This window comes from Oncorhynchus nerka, linkage group LG3, assembly GCF_034236695.1.
Source record: "Oncorhynchus nerka isolate Pitt River linkage group LG3, Oner_Uvic_2.0, whole genome shotgun sequence".
Lineage (NCBI taxonomy): Eukaryota > Metazoa > Chordata > Actinopteri > Salmoniformes > Salmonidae > Oncorhynchus > Oncorhynchus nerka.
Window position 1 is genome coordinate 74,187,394 of NC_088398.1, and position 17,736 is coordinate 74,205,129.

General features: G+C 43.8%; 1 protein-coding gene across 5 annotated transcripts in view; it reads left to right on the forward strand.

Annotated features, from left to right (window-relative positions):
- LOC115115956 (lysine-specific demethylase 6A-like) overlaps window positions 1–17,736 on the forward strand; it is an 87,535-nt gene that overhangs the window by 42,186 nt on the left and 27,613 nt on the right. For 4 of the 5 annotated variants that reach the window (XM_065015745.1, XM_065015750.1, XM_065015757.1 and 1 more), the window contains 4 exons: window positions 767–801; window positions 8,121–8,214; window positions 10,690–10,816; window positions 17,325–17,423. In XM_065015745.1, the coding sequence (XP_064871817.1) occupies window positions 767–801; window positions 8,121–8,214; window positions 10,690–10,816; window positions 17,325–17,423 (355 nt within the window). The remainder of the gene's footprint in view (window positions 1–766; window positions 802–8,120; window positions 8,215–10,689; window positions 10,817–17,324; window positions 17,424–17,736) is intronic. The other variant, XM_065015769.1, reaches the window with a different exon arrangement.

A 17,736-nucleotide genomic window follows, 5' to 3' on the forward strand; every position in this document is an offset into this window, starting at 1 on the left:
GCAGTACCACAGGGGGAGTCAGAAGCAGTACCACAGGGGGAGTCAGAAGCAGTACCACAGGGGGAGTCAGAAGCAGTACCACAGGGGGAGTCAGAAGCAGTACCACAGGGGGAGTCAGAAGCAGTACCACAGGGGAGTCAGTACCACAGGGGGAGTCAGAAGCAGTACCACAGGGGGAGTCAGAAGCAGTACCACAGGGGGAGTCAGAAGCAGTACCACAGGGGGAGTCAGAAGCAGTACCACAGGGGGTGTCAGAAGCAGTACCACAGGGGGAGTCAGAAGCAGTACCACAGGGGGAGTCAGAAGCAGTACCACAGGGGGAGTCAGAAGCAGTACCACAGGGGGAGTCAGAAGCAGTACCACAGGGGAGTCAGAAGCAGTACCACAGGGGGAGTCAGAAGCAGTACCACAGGGGGGAGTCAGTAGCAGTACCACAGGGGGGAGTCAGTAGCAGTACCACAGGGGGGAGTCAGTAGCAGTACCACAGGGGGGAGTCAGAAGCAGTACCACAGGGGGGAGTCAGAGGCAGTATCACAGGGGGGAGTCAGAAGCAGTACCACAGGGGGGAGTCAGAAGCAGTGCATGGATTTATTTGCCATAGCTCTCGCTGTAAAAAACAAACATGTTTTTCTCCATTTCATGAATTTCTACCAGCTGGAGCTTCTGTTTGGTTTCATCTCTAAGGGGAAATGTGAGAGAGCACACTATGTAAGTGATTTAATCTCCAGTCCTTTGTATCAGTTTAACTCTCTCTTTCTATTTACAGTTCAGTTCCACATCGCTCATTTATATGAGATTCAGGTAAGAAATCCTTCCTTATTTCCCCCTTTTCTCTGGTGCTGGTAGTGAAGGCTGCTGAGAAGTCTGCTGTACATTTTGGTGGTGGATAGGTTGAGTTGACCTCGTATAGATCTTCCAGTGACCTAGTATCACTATATACCTTATAATATGGCCTATCTTCTAATCCCTTATCAGTTGTTGTCATTACTCCTAAAAGGGAAGGTAGCTGTGGTCTGTTTACCTTGTGGTCTGTTTACCTTGTGGTCTGTTTACCTTGTGGTCTGCACAACCCGTTATTTCTTTGTCCTCTGTGACAGCAGGAAGTAGGCATATGCAAACTGAAACAAGGCAACAGTCAACATGTCGTCTGCCTCGAATGGGCCTGTTAGTGACAACTAGAAACATTAACAACATTTATTGTCAGCTGTATCTGTATGGAATTAAAGTACCAACACATAGTCTACACACACTTATAAAATGCTAACTTTTTGTGAATGCGCTTATCGAGTCAGTCAAAAGTTTGGACCTACTCATTCAAGGGTTTTTCTTTATTTTTAATATTTTCTATAGTGTAGAATAATAGTGAAGACATCTATGAAATAACACATATGGAATCATGTACTAACAAAAAAAGTGTTAAACAAATCTAAGTTGATTTTTGATTCTTCAAAGTAGCCACCCTTTGCCTTGATGACAACTTTGCACACTCCTGGCATTCCCTCAACCAGCTTTACGAGGAATGCTTTTCCAACAGTATTGAAGGAGTTCCTACATATGCTAGCTTGTTGGCTGCTTTTCCTTCACGGTCCAACTTATCCCAAACCATCTCAATTGGGTTGAGGTCGGGTGATTGTGGAGGCCAGGTCATCTGATGCAGCACTCCATCACTCTCCTTTTTGGTCAAATAGCCCTTATACAGCTTGGAGGTGTGTTGGGTCATTGTCCTGTTGAAAAACAAATGATAGTCCCACTAAGTGCAAACCAGATGGGATGGCGTATCGCTGCAGAATGCTGTGGTAGACATGCTGGTTAAGTGTACCTTCAATTCTAAATAAATCACAGACGGTGTCACCAGCAAAGCACCATCACACCACCTCCTCTATGCTTCATGGTGGGAACCACACATGTGGATATCATCCTTTCACCTTCTCTGCGTTTCATAAAGGCACAGCGGTTGGAACCAAAAATCTCACATTTGGACTCATCAGACCAAAGGACAGATTTCCACCGGTCTAATGTCCATTGCTCGTGTTTCTTGGCCCAAGCAAGTCTCTTCTTATTGGTGTCCTTTAGTAGTGGTTTCTTTGCAGCAATTTGACCTATAAAGGCCTGATTCACACAGTCTCCTCTGAATAGTTGTTGAGATGTCACTTGAACTCTGATTTCCCGGATTGGCCGACCTTTGTCTTAAAGTAATGACTGTCATTTCGCTTTTCTTATTTGAGCTGTTCTTGCCATAGTATTGACTTGGGTCTTTTACCAAATAGGGCTATCTTCTGTATACCACCCCTACCTTGTCACAACACAACTGATTAGCTCATGCATTAATTTGTAGAATTTCTTTCCTTCTTAACTGAAATGCATTCCAGGTGACTACCTCATGAAGCTGGTTGAGAGAATGCCAGGAGTGTGCAAAGCTGTCATCAAGGCAAAGGGTGATTACTTTGAAGAATCTCAAATATAAAATATATTTTGATTTAACACTTTTTTTTTTTGGTTACACAAATAGTAAAAAATAGAGAAACCTTGGAATGAGTAGGTGTGTCCAAATAGTAAAAATAGAGAAGCCTTGGAATGAGTAGGTGTGTCCAAATAGTAAAAAATAGAGAAGCATTGGAATGAGTAGGTGTGTCCAAATAGTAAAAATAGAGAAGCCTTGGAATGAGTAGGTGTGTCCAAATAGTAAAAATAGAGAAGCCTTGGAATGAGTAGGTGTGTCCAAATAGTAAAAATAGAAGCCTTGGAATGAGTAGGTGTGTCCAAATAGTAAAAATAGAGAAGCCTTGGAATGAGTAGGTGTGTCCAAATAGTAAAAATAGAGAAGCCTTGGAATGAGTAGGTGTGTCCAAATAGTAAAAATAGAGAAACCTTGGAATGAGTAGGTGTGTCCAAATAGTAAAAAATAGAGAAGCCTTGGAATGAGTAGGTGTGTCCAAATAGTAAAAATAGAGAAGCCTTGGAATGAGTAGGTGTGTCGAAATAGTAAAAATAGAGAAGCCTTGGAATGAGTAGGTGTGTCCAAATAGTAAAAAATAGAGAAGCCTTGGAATGAGTAGGTGTGTCCAAATAGTAAAAATAGAGAAGCCTTGGAATGAGTAGGTGTGTCCAAATAGTAAAAATAGAGAAGCCTTGGAATGAGTAGGTGTGTCCAAATAGTAAAAATAGAGAAGCCTTGGAATGAGTAGGTGTGTCCAAATAGTAAAAATAGAGAAGCCTTGGAATGAGTAGGTGTGTCCAAATAGTAAAAATAGAGAAGCCTTGGAATGAGTAGGTGTGTCCAAATAGTAAAAATAGAGAAGCCTTGGAATGAGTAGGTGTGTCCAAATAGTAAAAATAGAGAAGCCTTGGAATGAGTAGGTGTGTCCAAATAGTAAAAATAGAGAAGCCTTGGAATGAGTAGGTGTGTCCAAATAGTAAAAATAGAGAAGCCTTGGAATGAGTAGGTGTGTCCAAATAGTAAAAATAGAGAAGCCTTGGAATGAGTAGGTGTGTCCAAATAGTAAAAATAGAGAAGCCTTGGAATGAGTAGGTGTGTCCAAATAGTAAAAATAGAGAAGCCTTGGAATGAGTAGGTGTGTCCAAATAGTAAAAATAGAGAAACCTTGGAATGAGTAGGTGTGTCCAAATAGTAAAAAATAGAGAAGCCTTGGAATGAGTAGGTGTGTCCAAATAGTAAAAATAGAGAAGCCTTGGAATGAGTAGGTGTGTCGAAATAGTAAAAATAGAGAAGCCTTGGAATGAGTAGGTGTGTCCAAATAGTAAAAAAATAGAGAAGCCTTGGAATGAGTAGGTGTGTCCAAATAGTAAAAATAGAGAAGCCTTGGAATGAGTAGGTGTGTCCAAATAGTAAAAATAGAGAAGCCTTGGAATGAGTAGGTGTGTCCAAATAGTAAAAATAGAGAAGCCTTGGAATGAGTAGGTGTGTCCAAATAGTAAAAATAGAGAAGCCTTGGAATGAGCATATTTCAGTCTGCTTCTTCCTGTTTGAGTTTTTGCTTGTAAGCAGGAATCAGGAGGATAGAGTTATGGTCAGATTTGCCAAATGGAGGGTGAAGGAGAGCTTTCAATGCATCTGATTGATTGTGCCAGTAAAGGTGATCTAGAGTTTTTTTTCCGCATCTAGTTGGACAGGTGACATGTTGGTAGAAATTGGGTAAAGCGGATTTCAGTTTTCCTGCATTAAAGTCACCGGCCACTAGGGGCGCCTCTGGGTGAGCATTTTCTTGTTTTCCTATGGCCCTATACATCTCATTGAGTGTCGCCTTAGTGTCAGCATCGGTTTTGGTGGTAAACCAGCTACAAACAATATAGATAAACTCTCTTTCCAGATAGTGAGGTCTACAGCTTATCATGAGGTATTCTACCTCAGGCAAGCATGACCTCGATACTTCCTCAATATTATAGATGGTGCACCAGCTGTTGTTAACAAAGAGACACACCCCCTCTGAGCTTCCCTGATTCAGCCGTTCTGTTCTGCTGATGTATAGAAAACCAGCTAGATTTTTATTTAACGTGTCCTTGTTCAGCCACGACCCAGAGAAACCTAGGATATTACAGCTCTTCAGGTCACGTTGATAGGATGGACTCGAACGGAGCTGATCCAGTTTTAATCTCCAGTGATTGAATGTTCGCCGATAGAACTGTAGAGGCGTTTTATCCACGCTCCGACATTGTCTCGTTAGTTATCCCGCTCGGTGGTCTCTGTAGCGACGTCTTCTCCTTTTGAGTGTCAGTGTTTTGGGCCTGGTCTGCGATAATCAATGTCCTTCTCCTCCAACTCATTGAAGTAAAAGTTCTTGTCCAAATGGAGGTTAGTGATAACTGTTCTGATGTCCAGAAGCTCTTTTCAGTCATAGGATGGCAGAAACATTATGTAAAAAAAAATTGTTACTATCAGCGCCGAAAATACACAATGGTTTAATTGGTCAGGACCGTAAAATGGCTGCTATTCCCTCCTGCGCCATTATCCCATTTTGGACCACAGTGAGCCTCTCTCCACTAGCCTGCCTATTGTTCTAGCAGTGAGGAGAATCCACCATATTTATATTTTGAATGTTTTCATCATTTATCTGCAGATAATTGCCAAAAAGCCTACCAGTATGCAAATTAGGGAGCCAAATGAACAGCTCTCTTACCGAGACAATTCGGTAGGCTACTGACAAGTCACTCACTTCCATGTCACTCACTTCCATGTCACTCATTTCCATGTCACTTTTTGGCAAGTCCGGATGGACTTCATATCGAAAAATGCAAACAAGATCTTTAGAGTACTTGTCTGGATGCGATAACATGGACATATAACTAGGTTGTGTGATTTATGAAAGGCAACGCTATGAGAGAGACTTTATTCAGTCAGTCCGACAACTTTTATAAACAAGTCAAGCTGGCTGTTTGTCAATCAGAGCACAGTAAATAGTATGGGTTTGCCCACATGGCCTTTACTCGTATCCATACATTGACAGTTGATAATGGGATGGAATAATAGCTGGCTGTTAGTCAATCAGAGCACAGTAAATAGTATGGGTTTGCCCACATGGCCTTTACTCGTATCCATACATTGACAGTTGATAATGGGATGGAATAATACTTGTGAATGGAAACAACAGAAGTGTTTTAATATGCTTAAGTAGATGTTGGCATAATAACTACGTGCCCATTTTAACAGCTGCAGATTTTATGCTGGTTGCGTGTGTCCTCCAACTTGCAGCCGGCAGCCAAGTTTGCTGTCACTCAGTCAGAATCCGCATCACCTTTTCATATTTTTCCCTACCCATGCCTCGCTTTTTATATGTTATGCAAAATGATAGCTTGATAGCAAATGTTCTTCAGGCATGTGATCTACCATAGTTACAGGCAGCAGCAATCTGAATGATCAGACTGAAAACATGTGAGGGAATAGTGATTGGGTGAAATTATGAAGCGAGCGGATGGAGAAATACATCTTCACTCTATGCAATCAGAGCAGCAGGATCAACATACAGCCCGTCCTTCTCTTTACAATCAGAGCAGCAGGATCAACATACAGCCCGTCCTTCTCTTTACAATCAGAGCAGCAGGATCAACATACAGCCCGTCCTTCTCTTTACAATCAGAGCAGCAGGATCAACATACAGCCCGTCCTTCTCTTTACAATCAGAGCAGCAGGATCAACGTACAGCCCGTCCTTCTCTTTACAATCAGAGCAGCAGGATCAACATACAGCCCGTCCTTCTCTTTACAATCAGAGCAGCAGGATTAACGTACAGCCCGTCCTTCTCTTTACAATCAGAGCAGCAGGATCAACATACAGCCCGTCCTTCTCTTTACAATCAGAGCAGCAGGATCAACGTACAGCCCGTCCTTCTCTTTACAATCAGAGCAGCAGGATCAACATACAGCCCGTCCTTCTCTTTACAATCAGAGCAGCAGGATCAACATACAGCCCGTCCTTCTCTTTACAATCAGAGCAGCAGGATCAACATACAGCCCGTTCTTCTCTTTACAATCAGAGCAGCAGGATCAACATACAGCCCGTCCTTCTCTTTACAATCAGAGCAGCAGGATCAACATACAGCCCGTCCTTCTCTTTACAGACAGCCACATGACTGATTGACATGAGAAAGATGTGTGCTTTCACCCGAAAATGTATTAGTTTCAGATGATTCTTACAAAAAAAAGAATAACATCATAGTCGTATACAGTAAATTGCCAGTTTTGTCCGACTATTTGGAATACCATTAGTAAATAACCTATACACCACCACGTGGCATTCGGAAAGTATTCAGATCCCTCAACTTTTTTGTTTACAGCCTTATTCTAAAATGGATGAAATAGTTTGATTTCCCTCATCAATCTGCCAAAAATAACTCATGGCAAAGCAAAAACAGGTTTTAAGACATTCTTGATTACATTTTTTTTTTTTTTTTTTTTAAATCCCATTTCCATAAGTATTCAGACCCTTTACTCAGTACTTTGTTGAAGCACCTTTGGCAGCGATTACAGACTGGAGTCTTCTTGGGTATGACGCTACAAGCTTGGCACACCTGAATTTGCGGAGTTTCTCCCATTCCTCTCTGCAGATCCTGTCAAGCTGTCAGGTTGGATGGGTAGCATCACTACACAGCTATTTTCAGGTCTCCAGAGATGTTAGATCGGGTTCAAGTCCGGCCTATGGCTATTATGTACCCTACTCAGGGGGCGTGGTCAAGTTAACCCCTGCCTCACTGTGTATCAATGCTACAGTAGGTGTCTTTCTAGCGTTCTCTTTACAGACTATCAACCGTAGCATATTTTATGTTCACTATTAAAAGTTTACTTTTGTAAATTACTTTTTCTAAAATAAGCTCAGCAAGTAGATTGATGGGGACTTGATTTTGCTCTGAACAGCTGACGTGTGCTGTGTGAAGGGGTTATAAACTCATGTACTGCTCCAGAAGTTGTGACTAGCGACAGCGTGGTGGTGCTTGGACGAACGGCCAGTCATATTGCTCAAATTCAAATGGCAGGACATTTACACGTGTAGTCTTCAATGTTTCTTCAATGTTTTTAATGATAGACTGTGACAGAGCAGGTAAATGTTCAACTGGAATGCAAAAACACTTCTGTACTCGGCGGTCCCGTTCTGTGGGCTTGTATGGCCTACCAGTTAGTGGCTGAGCCGTTGTTGCTCCTAGACGTTCCCACTTCACAATAACAGTACTTACAGTTGACCGGGGCAGTTCTAGCAGGGCAGAAATTTGACGAACTGACTTGTTGGAAAGGTGGCATACTATGATGCTGCTACATTGAAAGTCACTGAGCTCTTCGGTAAGCCCATTCTACTGCCACTGTTTGTCTATGGAGATGGCATGGCTGGGTGCTTGATATTTAACCCTAACCCTGTCAGCAACGGCCGAATCCACTAATTTGAATGGGTGTCCACATACTTTTAGCCTGTAGTGTATCTGGTGGTGGTCTGAGGTGTCCAAACTTCTGTGTCTGACCAGTGAGACCATAAAACACACTGACTCTTTGGTCTGGTTTAAACATCCTTCATCTCTCTCTCTCTTTTCCTCCCCCTCTCTCTATCACTCTTTCCCCCTCTCTCTATCACTCTTTCCCCCCCTCTCTCTATCACTCTTTCCCCCACTGTCATTCTGCAGAAGAAATTCAGAGCAGCCAAAGAAGCGTATGAGAATTTACTCCAGACAGAGAATCTTCCTGCACAGGTGAAGGCTGCTACACTGCAGCAACTAGGTAAGTCCTCTTTCCTCTCTCCTATGTACTACGGCATCGAAGACCATGCATTTGGGCCCACTTGTTACAAGCAATATGTCACTTGTCCTTTTGATAACATGAACCTATATTTTTCTTTGCGTCTTGTTGAATATCTATCCTAGTTTGTTCTTGAAGGTTCTATTTAAAAAGTGCAGTCTTTTACATGTTATGTACAAAAAGTTTTTAACTTTCTAGAGCAGTGTCTATAGGACGAGTGTGTGGCGTTTTGAGTCGTCAAGTTACTTTACCACATTTATGCCTCTAGTATTTTGTATTTTATTTTTTATAAAATATATTTTTATTTTATAAACAATACAAAACATACAAACATTACTGCATCACACCTGACATATCCACTAGCCCCATCTCCAGCACCCGAATACATTTCTTCCACATGTCCTCAAACTGCACCATTTGTTGCTGAAGGTACTACTATGTACCAGGTGTATAAGGCTGATGACACAGGATTGCATTGTGGGAGAAGTTGTGCTCCTTGTTGTTTACCATATTCCCAACTGGACAGTATTCCCAGATCCCCACCTCTTCCCTGCTCCCATCACACGTTTCCCAAGTCTCTCTCTGCCCTGGCCTGACTCATGCAACTGCTCATTATGGAGGTGTTAGTGTCTGTACCCCAACCCCCACGCTATACACACATACCTTCCCCGACGTAGTCCTCTCTGAACACAGACAGCTCTTGTCTTGTTTCTATCCGTCTTCCCCCAGTTTGGGATGTTCCCTAGGGTCTGAAAACATTATATTTTTCTGCCCTGCCAGCCACCCTACTAGGGAACACAAGTGTTTCGCTACACCAGTAATAACATCTGATAAATATGTGTGTGATCGATAAAATGTTATTTGGTGGTGGCCTTCCAGCAAAAGGCTCGCCACAGCTGTTGTGTGGAGCGATGGGGAGATGTGTCTGTGTGTGTGTGTGTGCCCGTCCTTAGGGAGATGTGTGTGTGTGTGCCCGTCCTTAGGGAGATGTGTCTGTGTGTGTGTGTGCCCGTCCTTAGGGAGGTGTGTCTGTCTGTGTGCCCGTCCTTAGGGAGGTGTGTCTGTCTGTGTGCCCGTCCTTAGGGAGGTGTGTCTGTGTGTGTGCCCGTCCTTAGGGAGGTGTGTGTAGAGAGAGAGAGAGGTGGGAGCGACCCCAGGGGTGAGTTGTTTAGACCTTTGAAGACACGGCTGATGTGTGTATGGACGACGAATCCCCCGCTCTCCTTCCCTCCCTGACTCTTTCTCCTCCCTCTTCTTTAGAAAGCTCTAGATAGATGAGCCTTTTGGTCCTTTTTATGAGACTGGTCCTTTTACATACCAGGCAGACAGCAGTGTTCCCCTCTCTGACTGACAGTCTAGTGTAGTTTTAATATGTTGTGTATATTAGTGTAGTACTAGACCTGGTAATGGACTAGCAGAAGTACCTGCAGGATCAGTTGTGTTGACTTACTATTGGAGACAGTAAAGTGTAGTGGTTCTGTTGACCAGCTAGCAGAAGGATAGCCCTGGACCCAGACTAGCAGTGGTTCTGTTGACCAGCTAGCAGAAGGATAGCCCTGGACCCAGACTAGCAGTGGTGTAAAGTGCAGTGATTCTGTTGACCAGCTAGCAGAAGGCTAGCCCTGGACCCAGACTAGCAGTGGTTATGTTGACCAGCTAGCCTAAGGATAGCCCTGGACCCAGACTAGCAGTGGTTATGTTGACCAGCTAGCAGAAGGATAGCCCTGGACCCAGACTAGCAGTGGTTCTGTTGACCAGCTAGCAGAAGGCTAGCCCTGGACCCAGACTAGCAGTGGTTCTGTTGACCAGCTAGCAGAAGGATAGCCCTGGACCCAGACTAGCAGTGGTTCTGTTGACCAGCTAGCAGAAGGATAGCCCTGGACCCAGACTAGCAGTGGTGTAAAGTGCAGTGATTCTGTTGACCAGCTAGCAGAAGGATAGCCCTGGACCCAGACTAGCAATGGTGTAAAGTGCAGTGATTCTGATGACCAGCTAGCAGAAGGATAGCCCTGGACCCAGACTAGCAGTGGTTCTGTTGACCAGCTAGCAGAAGGCTAGCCCTGGACCCAGACTAGCAGTGGTGTAAAGTGCAGTGATTCTGTTGACCAGCTAGCAGAAGGCTAGCCCTGAACCCAGACTAGCAGTGGTGTAAAGTGCAGTGATTCTGTTGACCAGCTAGCAGAAGGCTAGCCCTGAACCCAGACTAGCAGTGGTGTAAAGTGCAGTGATTCTGTTGACCAGCTAGCAGAAGTCTAGCCCTGAACCCAGACTAGCAGTGGTGTAAAGTGCAGTGATTCTGTTGACCAGCTAGCAGAAGGATAGCCCTGGACCCAGACTAGCAGTGGTGTAAAGTGCAGTGATTCTGTTGACCAGCTAGCAGAAGGCTAGCCCTGAACCCAGACTAGCAGTGGTGGTTGTTGGATCCTTCACCCTGCTAACTCCCCTGGTCTCCTCCAGGCTGGATGCATCACACAGTGGAGCGGTTAGGGGACCCAGGCTCCAAGGACAGCTATGCCATCCAGTGTCTGCAGAAGTCACTAGAAGCAGACCCCAACTCTGGACAGTCCTGGTACTTCCTCGGCAGGTAAAAGCATTTTCTTTCATAGTGAATTCCTGCGGGCTCTTGTTTTCCTTTTAGCGAGTGTGTAAAAACGTTACACCGCTGTGTGTTGAATAAGACTCAGCCCTGAAGGTCTTTTCTCTCTGCAGCTCCTGTCTCAGCTGTTTCTCTACAATCTATAGGCCTAGAAACTGGAGCCGTTTCAGAGCTGCTCCTCCTCTGATTATTATTGATCCAAGTCTGTACTCTCTAGGAAGACGGCGTGTTACACAGAGACCTATTGATTAATGGCTCTGTAAATCTGAGCTATTAATTAGATGGAATTGTTCCTTTCTGTTATTCCACACGCTTTTATAAAGGCTTTTTATATAGTGCTTACTTATTGAATCCACTTGTTTTAGTATAGATCATTAGACCACAGTTGACCTGGTGTGGCAGACAGTGTTGCAGTGGATAGATGGCCTCCTGTCTGTCAATCCTGTAGTACAACTAAGGGCTGCAGCAGTATGTTGTTGTGTTAGCGGCTGTGAGAGAAGTTAATGGCTAGCAAGTAGGGTTTGGTAGGTTACTTTATAAATGTAATATGTTAGTTACTAGTTACCTGTCCAAAATTGTAATCGGTAACGAACCTTTTGGATTACCCAAACGCAGTCATGTAATCTGATTACATTCAGTTACTTTTAGATTACATTCCCCTTAAGAGGCATTAGAAGAAGACAAAATGTATGTTACCAATTGAACGACATCTATTGCAGGATAAATCAGTGTTAAAGTTTACATAGCTGGCCATATATGGATGTTACATTTTACTATATGGGTTGGTTATGTAGGCTTCTTCTAACCCATCACGTTCTACTACATCTAATAATATGATTAAATTACATCTTTACATTAAAAGCCAAAGTCTATCAGAATGACAGTCATTCCAATAAATGTTATACCCCTAGATCTTCAAGAATAGCACTTGGAAATATGAAGGTATAGATTAGTCAAATAGTTTTGCCTGAGCATGACCCAAAACAAAGGATTTATTAGCCAGCCCTACTCTGTTGTTTATGATTTTGTTGTCATTGAGGACTGATTGGGCTCATTGATTCGAGTTGATAAATAAATGCTGTTCTCATGGAATGGCATGCTTTGAGCACTACTGAAAAGTGCTATTTACACGTGAAAAATTAATGCCATATGCTGCATTTTCTATAGACCTGTTTACCTTTTCGTTGGGGACACTTGATATCTTGATAAAGCTGTTTAAAGGGCAAATCAACAAATCTGTTTTGGTAAAACGCTGAGGGATGGGCCTGGAGAAATGTGACCACTCAGATGAATAGACAGAGCTATTAATACAAGGACTGACCATCCATGATATGAAGATGATTGTTTTAACCATGTTATGAGGCTATACAGCATTTATTTACACTACCGGTCCAAAGTTTTAGAACACTTACTCATTCAAGGGTTTTTCTTTATTTTATACTATTTTCTACATTGTAGAATAATAGATAAGACATCAAAACTATGAAATAACACATATGGAATCATGTGTTAAATAGGGGTAAGTGTTAAACAAATCAAAGTATATTTTATGTTTAAGATTCTTCAAATAGCCAAATTTGCCTTCATGACAACTTTGCACGCTCTTGGCATTCTCTCAACCAGCTTCTCCTGGAATGCTTTTCCCAACAGTCTTGAAGGAGTTCCCACATATGCTGAGCACTTGTTGCCTGCTTTTCCTACACTCTGCGGTCCAACTCACCCCAAACCATGTTATATTTGTGGTTCTGATGGAGTTTGACAGTTGAAGTAAGCTTATGAAGCGCTTGTAGGTTATATTATTCAAGAATCAGTGGGTATATATCCAGTGCCTTCAGCAGGGTTGTACATTTTGGGGAGTAATTTAGGGGTGGAAACTTTCCATGGGAATTAACGGGAATATATGGGAATTAACAGAAATATATGCAAATTAATATTAATACCATTTAAATGTAGATGTTTTTGCATTGGATCTATTTACCATATCATATGGAGACAGAAACATAAACCGTTTACCTCGTCATAATTAGACATAATTGCAAATGATTAAATCCTTCCTGTAGGAAAAAAAACTGTTTAGTTACGATTTGAACTTTAATTAAAAGAGCTGACTCTTCACATGGGATGATTTCACTGAACAACAAAAGGGAATATTGAATGATCCCCAATGATCCAGGAGTTTCAGGCTGCTTACCACTCTCTCCCAAAATACATCATCCAGGAGGATCCTCTTGATGGGGCTGTCTATATCGGCAGACTGTGATATGGCCATTTCTTGGAGAGACTCCTTCCCCTCTAGGAGACTGTCAAACATGATGACAACACCACCCCCAACGGGTGTTGCTTGGCAGCTTCAATGTGGTGCTCTTATTCTTCCCACTTTGCTTGGTGAGGTAGATTGCTGCTTTAACTTGATTATCCTTCACATACCTAACCAACTCATTGGCTGTCTTGTAGAGTGTATCCATTGTTTTCAGTGCCATGATGTCCTTGAGGAGCAGATTCAATGCATGAGCAGCACAGCCAATGGGTGTGCTGTGAGGGTAGGACTCCTCCACTTTAGACCAAGCAGCCTTCATGTTCACAGCATTGTCTGTCACCAGTGCAAATACCTTCTGTGGCCCAAGGTCGTTGATAACTGCCTTCAGCTCATCTGCAATGTAGAGACCGGTGTGTCTTGTGTCTGTGCTCTTGTAGAATACTGGTTGAGGGGTGGAGATTTATGTAGTTCATTCTTCCTTGCCCACGAACATTCAACGACCCATCAGAGATGATTGCAATAGTCTGCTTTCTCTGATTTGCTTGACCTTCACTTGAACGCTGTGGAACTCTGCATTCAGTAAATGAGTAGATAAAGCATGTCTGGTTGGAGGGGTGTATGCTGGGTGAAGAACATTCAGAAATCTCTACCAATACACATTGCCTGTGAGCATCAGGGGTGAACCAGTTGCATACACAGCTCGAGCAAGACATTCATCAGCATTTCTCTGTTTCTCCATTAAGTCAAAAACCTTCAGATTCCAGGAGGACCATGAGCTGTTGCTATCGATACGGTGTCTGATTCATAATTTTCACCTCGAATAGAAGTAGAGGGACTTTTGTCAGAGGTTGCTTGTTGTGAGCGCTGAGGGAACTTCATGCACTTGGCCAGATGATTCTGCATCTTTGTTGCATTCTTCACATATGATTTGTAATAGTATTTCCAAATGTACACAGCTTTTCCTTCCACAATAGTTGCAGTGAAATGTCTCCACACATCAGATAGTGCCCGTGGCATTTTCCTGTAAAGATTAGAAAAAACCCAAATACAATTCCATGTACAGATAAATAGTTAAGCAGTTAGATTAAACAACTCCTTTGTAAGATCATGTTTTAACATGAAACAGGTGAATTAACACTCCTCAGTTAGCAGGCTCAAGCAAGCTAAAACTAACTAGCAGAAATTGTTTTGATTTAAAATTATTTAGAAATTATTTAAACACACTTTGCTGTAGGCTACTATTTACTAATTAACAGGTTAAGGACTAATCGAATGAAGCAAAGCACAGGCAAAATCCTAGAGGAAAACCTGGTCGTCTGCTTTCCACCAGACACTGGGAGATGAATTCACCTTTCAGCAGGACAATAACCTGAAACACAGGCAAAATCCTAGAGGAAAATCTGGTTGTCTGCTTTCCACCACTGGGAGATGAATTCACCTTTTAGCAGGACAATAACCTGAAACACAAGGCCAAATCTACACTGGAGTTGCTTACCAAGAAGACAGTGAATGTTCCTGAGTGGTCCAGTTACCGTTTTGACTTAAATCTACATGAAAATGTATGGCAAGACCTGAAAATGGTTGTCTAGCAACAATCAACAACCAATTTGACAGAGCTTGAAGAATGTTGAAAAGACCAATGGGCAAACGTTGGTGTGGAAAGCTCTTAGAGACTTACCCAGAAACACTCACAGCTGTAATCGCTGCCAAAGGTGCGATTACAAAGTTTTGACTCGGGGGTGTGAATACAGATATTTCTGTATTTCATTTTCAATAAATGTGCAAACATTTCTAAAATCATGTTTTTACTTTATCATTATGCGGTATTTCGTGTAGATGGGTTGTGTTGTAGCAACAACATGTGCAATAAGTCAAAGGGTATGAATACTTTCTGAAAGCAGATTGACCTCTTTTTTGTTTAGAATTTTACCCCTTTTTTCTCCCCAATTTCATGGAATCCGATTGTTTAGTAGCTACTATCTTGTCTCATCACTACAACTCCCGTACGGGCTCGGGAGAGACTAAGGTTGTTGTAGTAGCTACTATCTTGTCTCATCACTACAACTCCCGTATGGGCTCGGGAGAGACGAAGGTTGTTTAGTAGCTACTATCTTGTCTCATCACTACAACTCCCGTACGGGCTCGGGAGAGACGAAGGTTGTTTAGTAGCTACTATCTTGTCTCATCACTACAACTCCCGTACGGGCTCGGGAGAGACAAAGGTTGAAAGTCATGCGCCCTCCGATACATAACCCAACCAAGCCGCACTGCTTCTTAACACAGCGTGCATCCAACCCGGTAGCCAGCCGCACCAATGTGTCGGAGGAAACACCGTGCACCTGGCAACCTTGGTTAGCGTGCACTGCGCCCGGCCCGCCACAGGAGTCGCTGGTGCACGATGAGACAAGGATATCCCTACCGGCCAAAGCCTCCCTAACCCGGACGACGCTATGCCAATTGCGCATCGCCCCACGGACCTCCCGGTCGCGGCAGAGCCGCGGTTACGACAGAACCCGGTTACGACAGAGCCTGGGCATGAACCCAGAGTCTCTGGTGGCGCAGCTGGCGCTGCAGTACAGCGCCCTTAACCACTGCGCCACCCGGGAGGCCCCCAGATTGACCCTTTTTTCTTGTTTTTATTTTATTTAACATTTAACTAGGCAAGTCAGTTAAGAACAAATTCTTATTTACAATGACGGCCTACCCCGGACAAACCCTAACCCGGACTACGTCGGGCCAATTCTGCGCCGCCCTATGGGACTCCCAATCACTGCTGGATGTGATTTAGCCTGGATTCCAACCAGGGTCTGTATTGACTCCTCTTGCACAGAGATGCAGTTCCTTAGACTGCTGCGCCACTCGGGAGCAGGAGCTAGGTGAGATCGCGAGGTGAGATGACCACATCACAGTCGTAGCAAGTACATTTTCTCTCTATAGTAGTTATTATCATCAAGTTGGTGCAAGTTGGAAAAGTCAAGTGCAGGCTGTGGGATTTTTTTCTATTGGTTGTTGTGTGGTAGAGCCACTGAATGCAACGGCTAATGGTTCTGCATGAGCTGTAGTCACCCTTTGAGCTTGTAGATGTGCAGTTGCACAACTGTGTGTAGAGTGTTCGCTTTAAGGCTGACCCCATTTAGTCAACCGGTCAAGTGTTTTGTTGATAGGCTGTTGGTCGACCAAGATTTCTTTAATGGAGCGCTAGCAACAACAACAAAAAATATGGTATACACGACACCTGTCTGATTGGCTCCTGTTTGAGTGGACTGGTCCATTGTAATGAGCTTTTTGGGACATGGGAAGAATATGTTCACATTGCTAAAGCAAGTGGAATAGATAATAAACAGAAGTGAAGAAGAAGAAGAAAAAACAGTAAACATTACACTTCCAAAAGTTCCAAAGGTATAGAGACATTTAAAATGTCATATGTCAATATACAGTGTTGTAACATTGTGCAAATAGTGAAAGTTAAAAAGGGAACATGAATAAATATGAATGTGGGTTGTATTTACAATGCTGTTTGTTCTTCACTGGTTGCCCCTTTCTTGTTGCAACAGGATGCAAATCCTGCTGCTGTATTTCACCCAGTGGATATGGGAGTTTATCAAAATTGGATTTGTTTTGTAATTCTTTGAGGGTCTGTGAGGGAAGTATGTCTCTAAAATATGGTCATAGATTTGGCAGGAGGTTAGGAAATGCAGCTCAGTTTCCACCTCATTTTGTGGGCAGTGAGCACATAGGCAGACCTGTCTCTCAAGAGAAGACGGGCTATGGCAGCCTTTCTCAATATCAAGGCTATTCTCACTGAGTCTGTACATAGTCAAAGCTGTCCTTCATTTTGAGTCAGTCACAGTGGTCTCGGTCTCACTCTTGCTCCCTCTCGGTCTCACTCTTGCTCCCTCTCGGTCTCACTCTTGCTCCCTCTCGGTCTCACTCTTGCTCCCTCTCGTCTTGCTCCCTCTCGTCTTGCTCCCTCTCGTCTTGCTCCCTCTCGTCTTGCTCCCTCTCGCTCCCTCTCGGTCTCACTCTCGCTCCCTCTCGGTCTCACTCTCGCTCCCTCTCGGTCTCACTCTCGCTCCCTCTCGGTCTCACTCTCGCTCCCTCTCGGTCTCACTCTCGCTCCCTCTCGGTCTCACTCTCGCTCCCTCTCGGTCTCTCACCTCTCGGTCTCTGACGGTCTGACAGTATCTCTCTCTTCATACTCATATTGATAGTACTAAGCATAATGTGTGTTCTCTCCAGGTGCTACTCCAGTATTGGGAAAGTCCAGGATGCCTTCATCTCCTACAGACAGTCCATTGACAAGTCTGAGGCCAGCGCTGACACCTGGTGCTCCATAGGGTAAGACCTGACACTGCAGCCAGCGTGTACACCTATCATCTGTCTGTAGGATCCTTGGAGAAGGCTTGTAGCTGTTGGCCATGGCAACAGGATGGAGGTAGTGGTCCCTAGAGTTAAATATGGATAGACTTGGCGTGTGGCCACTCGAGGGAGAGAGAGGACACTAAAAACTCCATGCACTCCCCCCTCTCCCCATCACTTGCTCTTTCTCACGTTCTCTCTTCCTTCTTCCCTCCCTCCCCTCTCTCCCACCCCTCTCTCTCCCCTCTCCCTCCCTCCCACCCCTCTCTCTCCCCTCTCCCTCCCTCCCCTC